Below are 9,302 nucleotides of genomic sequence, written 5' to 3'. Positions count from 1 at the left end.
TTTTTATTTCACCAGTGTTTTTGTTTTATTAATATATTAGTTTTTGTCAGAAATAGTTACTGGATCAGATCTACAGAGCAACATCTGTCACGAGTTACAGTATTATGTCCACTTTTAACACCAATGCATATTCAGTTTTGGGAAATCTGACAAGACCACGGGCCGGCATAAAGCTGGCCTCGCCTCGGTCTTGGCCAGGAGTCCCGTGGGAGAGTGTGTGTGGGCTGAGAGTGTAAGGAGATCTAACGTCAGAATTCTCTATTGGAGCACAGAGCTGGAGTGGAGCGAGTGCAGGAGGTTTTGGCAACAGGAGGGTTTAGGGCTAGGAGTCGTCCCCCCCTTTTTTTTTTTAATTTTTTTTTTATTTTTTTTTTTGTGCTCTTAGCGGTATTAACAGTAAGTGAGGTTTTTGTAGAGGGCGAAGAACAGCGGTAAGGCAGCTGGTTATACAACAAGTAAAGAAAAGTCATGGCACACACACGCGTGTATCCAGGTATCTAAATTGTGGGTCTGGCTGCTGAAATGCACAAACGAGTGAACATTAAATTAACATGCAGAACGTTGTTCACGGGGTCACGGGTGTGTATACACACACACACACCCACACACACACACACACACACACACCCACACACCCACATACATACAAAACGTCACGCACTGTAAAAACGAGCAGGCTGGGTTCGCTCCGTGCCATGCAGAGAAACACCACGAGGGGTTTCTTGGCCTAAAAGCTCACAGAGCGAGGGGAGCAGGGAGCTGGTGATCAGTCTCTGAGGCAGAGCTTGTCTGCCTCGCTCTGGGAAGGTGAACACTGTCTTCACTGGCGTTTGGGGGCGGGGGGAGGGGGGTGGCTATCAGTTAGCTGCATAGATGCTTCAAACCGGTTTGGAATAAAATGCAGGTGAACAGCGGGTGTATCCTGAAACGATGTCTAACAGTCATTCCCTTTGGGGGGGGACAGCCTCGCGGCATTTCCCTCTGCGTCCATGTCTATAATAAGTGAAATAAGTGAACATGAGCAACGTTACGTTATTGTCGGGAGACGACTTTACACACGTGACTTGACCCTCTGGAAGACTTTTTTTTTTTCTTTTTTTTTTTTTTTTTTTTTTTCACCCCAAAATAATTTATCCAATTCCATCAGATGAACAAGAACACGAGCGAGAGTGTGGAAGCCGTTTTTAGACCATCGCCATTTAAACTCTGCTCTGGTTCTCTCTCACAAGCGCGCGCACACACACACACACACACAGTGACAGAATGCAGAGTGGGGATCCTTTGCATCAAGTTCTTCAGTGGAGTGGCTGTTATTTCCCTGCCGTCTCAGAGCTCTCTGCTCCCCGTGTCCATCGCTCTCCACCGTGTCCCCCCTCTTCCTCCCGCCTGCTCTTACTTCAGGAAGGAGTCGAGCTTGCGTTCGATGTTGGCGAAGGAGTCGTCGCCCATGTAGTCGGCCTGTCCCGCCTCCCAGCGCTGCTTCCTCTCCGCGGAGGGAACCTGCGGCGGCGGCGGAGGCGGAGGAGGGGAAGAAGAAGGAGGAGGAGGAGGAGAAGAAGATGATGATGATGCCGGCGGAGGCGTTCCCTTTACGTCCTCGTGGATATTGTCCTGAGTGACAAAGACGGGAAAGAAAATGGATGAAAAAAAAAAAGAGGAACCGGGAGAAATGCCTTTCTATAGGGGGTGCGATCAGACTTTAATCACACGCACAATAGTTTTCCCCTGGAGAGTCAAAAGCGCAAGGACACATTTTGCAGGTCTGTCTCTCAAGCGGTTTGCATTCAGACACATGTTTCTTTATGTGGCTTTTATGTTTAACCTCCTTTTTCGAAGTAACCCACATTGACTTGAGTTCACACTCTCAGTATATTATCCGGCAAACGACTCCGCTTCTCAACCGGCGATCAGGGCTGCACGACACCTGTCCTCGCGGCGTCTTTTTAACAGCATCAGAAGTGACGTCACCGACCACACGGCGGTAAGACGGCGACATCCTGCAACAGGCGCCATTCTATTCTGAGGAACGTGACCACCGTGGTTCAGAGAGAGAGCGACAACTCTCCACGCCAAAACAGCACCACGTTAACGGACAACTCTGTTCAGGTTTGTGAGGGACAACTGTAGCGGTAATATCACATATGGGACTAAACAGGACTGCTTGACCAATCTGTATCTTGTTACCATGACAACCCACTGCAGATTTGAGGTACTTTTGGTGCACACAATTTCTTTTTTTCCCAAACTGCAAACTGCTTTTGAGATAGTCACCCTCAAAAGTTTTGCGAAGGCCCCGCGTCTTGTTTACGGAAGGGACGTCGGCTGGGTGACGCCGTCTACACAACAATGAATCCAGGTGGGTGTGTATGAAAGACGTACAATTTAAAGGCTGAACTCTAAACGATTGCACATTGTGACTTCACATCACATGGAATATGGGGGAATGATCTTCACCTGGACGCTCGCTTTAAAGGAAACGAGCGCTCGCGCTGTTCAATCTCTGTAAAAGTGAACTGGGTTTCACCATGAAATCTAACGGGAATATTTAACTCCAGGATTTAACGTTTATCTACTATTAATAAGTCAAACTTGGTTTTGAAAATATGTTGAGAGATTAAAAAAAAAGATAAACAAATCTGGAAAAATCTTATTTTCCTTCTAGAAAGGTTAGGGTTAGGGCGATTTTTAGAAGTGCGCGAGATAGCAGGTTTTGCCGCGGTGGGTCCCAAATGTCCAGCTGGTGACACCTTGAGTGGGTTAATTGACGTTGTACTGCAGCTGCACATCATGGCCGATACGAGCCCCCTGCTGTTTCCATGTCGTAACTACCCGTAACAGAGGGAGTAACGGGTCATTACATCAATCGGTCGGCACCAGAGCGAGGCCATAACAATTGGGCAACGCGCTGCAGGAGATGAGCAGAGGGCTACACTCGCCTCTATGCAGCCGCTGTGGAAGGGCGCGTCGCCGTAGGCCCGCTGCAGCAGAGGGAGCACGCACGTCGAGTAGAGCCGCCACCACATGACCAGGAAGTCGGAGTTGAGCTGCCGCAGGTCAAGGGACTGCGAGTGACCTTTGACCTCCCCGCTCTGGGCATCGTAGGAGTAGTTCCACGGCTTCACCTTGCCTAGGAAGTGCACCACCTTGGCCTCGTGACCGTACCTGAAAATAAGGAGGGGGGGGGGGGGAGTAAATGAAAATAGTGCAAAACGGGCTTGAGTGTGCAGAACAAATAAGAACAAGGAATAGGGCTGAACAATTTGGGGAAAATAATATAATTGTGTTTTTTTAGACCAATATTGCAATTTAGTATGCAATTTTTTTCCTTATGATTTAAGTTCCTTATCTTGTGTATTATTCATTAAATACACGTAATAAATCATTCTATAGTATGACCAACATAAAAATGGAGAAGAGTCCACATGTAGACTGCTGTTTGCTGTAGGCCAGGCCTTTGATGGGTTATGATGAAATGAAATTAATTGATATGAATAACATCTTAATTTAACTATTGAAATGTGAAAGGAAAACATTCAATCACAGAAGAATATTGACTGATTGATTTAATTTCAACTCTTGTAATTTTTAGAATCTGAAAATGAACATTTGAAAACAATGCGGTGTTTCTGCAGTAATGTATTATTATTATTTTTTTTTTTTTTTTTTTAACACAAAAATGTTTCGCGCATACATCCACGGCACTCTGTGTGCTCATGGACAGCTCTATGTTCATTCAATATATATATAAAAAAAACCAAAACAGACGCATTATTGTGGAAGAGGCTCCGTCCGGATTGCACAGGTGTTCCAAGCTCCGGCAGCAGCACACGCTGGCATGCACATCATCGGTACCGGGGGATAGGGACACAGGTGTGTGTCCTATCTCACCTATAGGAAGAGCCGGCCCTGGACGGCCCTATTTGGTTAGATTATATAACGATTTTATTTTATTTTTTTATTTTTAATCTCAGGCTTTGCCATTTGAAAATTGCGTTCTGTTGAATTGTGACGCCTGTTTGAAGTCGATTAATCGTTCAGCCCTAAAAAGGAATAATAATCATTTCTAATTGCTTTTTAAGTGAAAGCAAATGATTCAATTTATGTATCCGTGTACCGATCTCCCGATCGATCCATCCATCCATAGGAGATGCAAGAACCTCACTATGGTTAGTAGATGATGATGGAGACTGACGTGACTACACTACAAACAGTTTAACTGTGGCTGGTGGAGCTATCCCTCACTTGGATGCAGTACCGAGGTGCAATATATTTGGCTGCTCTGGCAATGGTGATTTCATGGGAGTTGCCACATAGAAAAATATGCCAATGCTGGCAAAGGAACTGCCACAATATCTGATTTATTGTTTATTCACTAATGTTTAAAGGACGGCGACCACGCTGCCGCATTTGTTCCGGGTCGCAGCAGCTCCTTGCAATTGAACACCACCGACCCACATATGCTTTGAACCGACCTTGGCTGAGCTTTACACGCGTCTTAACACACGGACGCTCGTACGCAGTGCGAGTAGGAAGGTATGATGGGGACGGCCAGGACAAATTGGGGAAACACGCCAGGCTAAAAATGGCTGAGCAATGTGTGTGTGTGTGTGTGTGTGTGTGTGCGTGTGTGTGTGCGTGCGTGTGTGTGCGCGCGTGTTGAACTGACTGTTTGAAGGCTGGCAGGTAGGAATAGATGGCGATGCTGCTGAGGTTGTAGATGAAGGGGAGGTGCTTGGAAATATCTGCCGTTGCCCAAGTGTTGAAGTAGCTGTTGAGGACCCCCTGGTCTCCACCTGCGCACAGAAAAAAACCCCAAAAAAAACACGCAAAGATTTGAGAGTAAATGAACTTCAGTCAAACCGAACAAACCAACAACATAAAAACGGAGCCTCTGTGTTTACAGAATGAAAGGCTTTAATTGGGCAGTGGGATCAGGTTTCATTCTTGTTGTCCTCCGGTTCTTCATATTTACATCGGTGATTTCCCCGTTTCCCTGCATTACAGGGAATTGCAGCTGATCAAATATCAACACATTCCCGGCCCCGCACACACCCACCCACATTCCTACAATGGCCTTTCTGACGCGTATTTTTAGAAACTATAGTGCCGCGTCGGCAACACGGACACAGACTGATGCAGGGCTATTGCAACGTACAGTACAGGACACATCGTGCACGTGACGGGCCGCAGGCCATGTCCGCTGTGATACTGTGTCGAGTGCCAGTACAGTAAAGGGCAGAGGTGAGAGACGGGCCGGGGCTCCGCCGTCTCGCTGTGAGGATCGAGTCAGATCACCGGGAGCTCTCGCACGCACGCACGCACACACACACGCACGCACACACACACGCACACACACACACACACACACACACACACACACACACAGACAGACCGCAGTCATCTTTATTAGGTGTTTCAGAGGGTCAGAGGGTCTCACCGTCGAAGCTGCCGTTCTCGCCGCAGAACGCGATCAGCTTGTCGTGCGTCTCGTCGGAGGGTCGGAACACGAACACCCCCGAGTTGAAGCAGTCCGGCCAGCCGGGGTCCGGCGCCGCCGAGAGCTCCTCCCTCTCGAACAGCTCGTCTACGTTGGACAGGATCTGTTCAGGAGCAGACGCATCGGACAGTCGGTGCGCATTTCGACAGTTTTATTCGTTTGCTGGTCCATACCGACGGAGGCGTTTTCATTGGATACGCAGGCTCTCTCCGCGATGCCCCACCAAGAAACACACGTACAGCAACGCCTTCCGAAGACTTCCTGTATTCCGCTTGAAGGTGGAGGACAAGTTGTCATTAACACCGCCGGTCTTCCTGGTTGTTACCACCGAAGCAACAGCAGGTACTAGTTAAGCATCTCCATATCGATGGGTTATGAATGCCACTGTTTCCCCAGGCTCATTTAAAATAAAAAATCGATTATCTAGATTCATTTTTCCCCAATCAAAACAAGGTTTTTAATCAAGCCTTCGGCTGCATATGCAGGTCTCCTGTCGAGGTAAACGGGCCTGCTGGGCGCATTGCGTTATCTCCAACTAATTTATCCGACGGTGGGGATGCCACGCTTCTCACCAGTGTGTCTGAGTCCATGAACACACACTTGCTGTAGTGTGTGAGGGTCCAGCAGTGCAGCTTGGTGAACGTGACTCCCAGATCCGGACGCTTCATCATGGCCAAGTGGGCCGTGTCCCCGGAGTCCATGATGTCCACCACACGCACCTCGTCAAAGATGGAGTCCAACACGGTTCTGCAAAATACACACACACACACACACACACACACACACTTAGAGTAAGATAATCACACAGACACACATGACTTTGTTTAAATGAGAGGGGTGCGTGTGAGACAGATGGACAGAAAGGTACCTGCACGGCTCAGCAACATGTGGTCCTATGAGGGCGACCAGTTTCTTTGTTGTGTTGTGTTTGCGTAACGAATGGCCGAGCACCATCGCTCCCTTGGCATAATTGTCATTCGTGGCCAACGTAACAAATGCTTGGTCTGATGAAACACACACACACACACACACACACACACACGGAAATATTTTGTCACACACTTAGACTGAAGAATGTTATGACATTACTTAGCTCTCATGCCAACTCACTTTCCTTTTATGGTAACTTTATTCTCAAAGGCGCTGCTGCATTACTCTAGTGGCAACGTAGGGGAATACTTCACTTCTAGTTCATTATCACTGTGGGGAATGAAATTCCAAGTCTGTTTGCAGTCATGCACTTCCATTCTCAACATGTGTATTTGGCATCAATATGAATATCGTATAAAGATTAAATAAAATTATATTCTTCCAATTTTGTTTTTCAAATAACTAACAATAATGGGCTAAAACAGCTTTGAGAAGTTCTAAAAAACTCAATTCAGTGGTCAGTAAAAAAACCAAAAACAATCTGTCCTTAATTGTATTATTAAATGTATTACAACATTTTGTTATATATATATATATATATATATATATATATATATATATACATTTTCTTTTTGTTTTTTAAATAATAATCCCACTTGGGCAGTTAGTTTATTTGAACCATCCTAGTAACTCATGCATCTAGTAGCAGTGGGCTGCCAGCAGCATCCGGAAACCAACTCAAGATCTGCAGATACACATTTACTACACATTCTACACTCATACTGTCCCAGTTGGCAGTGAAGTCTATCAGTTGTACACGAGTACTGTTGTCTACTATGCCCGGATGATCCCCTTTACACCAGAAGAGCACCTCTGTTTCCGTCTGGGTGAAGGTAGTTCTCAGCATAACGAGGGGAAGCCGACAGATAGTCGTCAGGTAGAGCACGTCACCACATTTAGTACTACAGTGCACTTGTGACATGGCAGGGGAGTGTGAAACCCGCTGAAGCAAGTGGCGTTGCAGTATGCCAAGGAACTTTTATAAGAGCTTATCATGCACAATCATCGCCAAAGGATGTGGTTATACACGACTTCAGGATACCAAACTTTATTCATGGTAAGCCTCCCCCTGGCAGAGAAACAAGCTTTGCCAGTGAGGGCCCAAGCAGAAAAAGTGTAAAAAAATGTAAGCACTTTATCTGCTTATTATACACTGCTGTGTATATAAAAGTCATATAACATGGATATAACGAAACAGCTGCTGAACTGACAAGTGCAGATCTCACAACAAAAATCGAATTAAAATTCATTGTCATTGAGTATATGTGTGTTGTTAAACAAAAGACATAATAACTAAAATACATTCAAAACACATATCTAATATTATATTAAGAAATATATAAAAAGTGCAAAACATAAAAAAAACACATGCTGTATATTAAAAGCCCAAAACAAAAATAAATAAGAAAAAAAATATATGTATAAAAAAGTGAAAAACAAAAGAAAATGATTACGTTTTAAAAAGTTAAAAATAATTATTTGTTATTTTATTTATTTATTATTTTGCGGGCCCCTGCAATTCCTTCGACGACGCCGAGGAGGGCCGCGGACCCCGGCTTGGGAACCGCCGCACCACGTCCGTGGTCGCGAAACTCGGAAACCCGACGCGGACACGTTCGGCCCCGGACCGGGACGGGTCGCGGGTCGCGGGTCTCGGGTCGAAACAAGGCGCCCGGTGGAAGTGCGCGTCCGCCGTCCGCAAGGCCACCGGGGCCGATGACGGCGGTAGAAACCTGCGACACGGGCCGGGGGGAGGCGCTTCCCCGCGGTGTCTCTTACCCGCCATGGTCCGTGGAAGCGGGTGGGTCGGTCGGTGGGTCGATCGGTGGGTCGGTCGGTCGGTCGGGGGGGGGGTGTCCGGTCGGAGCTCTGACCAGCGGCTGACCGACGCTCAGCAGCTGGGCTCGGTCCGGTGTGGGCGTCGGTGTGGGCGTCGGTGTGGGCGTCGGTGTGGGCGTCGGTGTGGGCGTCGGTGTGGGCGTCGGTGTGGGCGTCGGTGTGGGCGTCGGTGTGGGCGTCGGTGTGGGCGTGCGGGCACGGAGACCCCGCCCCCTCGCGTCCCGCGGGTCACGTGACCGGCGACGGCGGACACGCCCCCCTCTGCGCGCTCCGGCTTTCGACCGCGCGCGGCCAACGCGGAAGTGCTCCGCACTGCAGTTCAGCGGGCGGCCGCTGGTGGGTGCTGCAGAGCAAACCCCGGCTCGGGGTGACGCAGGAAGGAGGAGAAGGAGATTATATATATATATGGAGGTTATGCTTCTGAATATCCAGAATTTAGAATACTCCTGAATCCGCCCAGAAATAATTACAAAGCCTTATCCTATCTTATCTTATTTGAGGGCAGGGTTCCACGGATCAGTGCTGCCAAGTCCGAGGTCCCCCCCCCCCCCGGAATTGGGCTACTTTGGAGGTGTTGTCGCGGGATGAGTTTGTTGTCCGCGGGTTGGGTGGACCTATTTTGCATGCAAATTACATGAACAATATGTGTAAATAAAAATACAAATTAAAATGGGGCTGGGGATGATGCATGGAACGGTATGGAAGGGAACCATGTGTAATGGGGACACTGTGGGCCGTTACGCCGGCTTTGTCACACCGATCTGGCAGCCCTGCCACTGATTGACAGGTCTTTGACTCCCCATCCTGCCAAGATGGCGGCCAGTGTAAAGCCGAACGCGAGGCCTCCAATTGGCTCTTCGGCGAAGGTTGAGGTCACGCACGCCGCCTACATTCTAATCTATATGTTTGCTTCAACCTCTGAACTCACTGAGGTAATGGATGGAATTAAATCCCCGTTTACGTCTGCAAACAGACGATGAAACTGATATTGAGCCACGGACAGTTGTGCACAATGGAGCTTTGGTTTCATGGTCTT

General features: G+C 47.8%; 1 protein-coding gene across 1 annotated transcript; it reads right to left on the bottom strand.

Moving 5' to 3' along the window:
* Positions 1-5: 5 nt before the first annotated feature.
* On the bottom strand, positions 6-8,358 carry LOC307239201 (glycogenin-1-like). Its single transcript, XM_080012521.1, has 7 exons — positions 8,207-8,358; positions 6,366-6,501; positions 6,070-6,244; positions 5,438-5,600; positions 4,667-4,793; positions 2,937-3,162; positions 6-1,611 (listed from the first exon to the last, which is right to left on the bottom strand). Exons 1-7 carry the CDS (start codon positions 8,211-8,213, stop codon positions 1,393-1,395), a joined length of 1,053 nt encoding a protein of 350 aa, XP_079868647.1. The 5' UTR covers positions 8,214-8,358; the 3' UTR covers positions 6-1,392.
* Between the last annotated feature and the right edge of the window lie 944 nt (positions 8,359-9,302).

The sequence above is a fragment of the Zeus faber genome (assembly GCF_960531495.2).
Source record: "Zeus faber genome assembly, chromosome: 13".
In the NCBI taxonomy this organism is placed as follows: Eukaryota; Metazoa; Chordata; class Actinopteri; order Zeiformes; family Zeidae; genus Zeus; species Zeus faber.
Note: the sequence above shows the minus strand (reverse complement) of the source record. Positions and strands in the feature narration are given on the sequence as shown.

Bases quoted from the DNA above. Each gene is read 5' to 3' on its own strand.
- LOC307239201 (XM_080012521.1), bottom strand. The intron at 5,601-6,069 runs GTGAGAAGCGTG...GCTCCTGAACAG, and splicing joins TCATGGACTCAGACACACTG to ATCCTGTCCAACGTAGACGA. The intron at 4,794-5,437 runs GTGAGACCCTCT...TTCTGTGCGCAG, and splicing joins CGAGAACGGCAGCTTCGACG to GTGGAGACCAGGGGGTCCTC.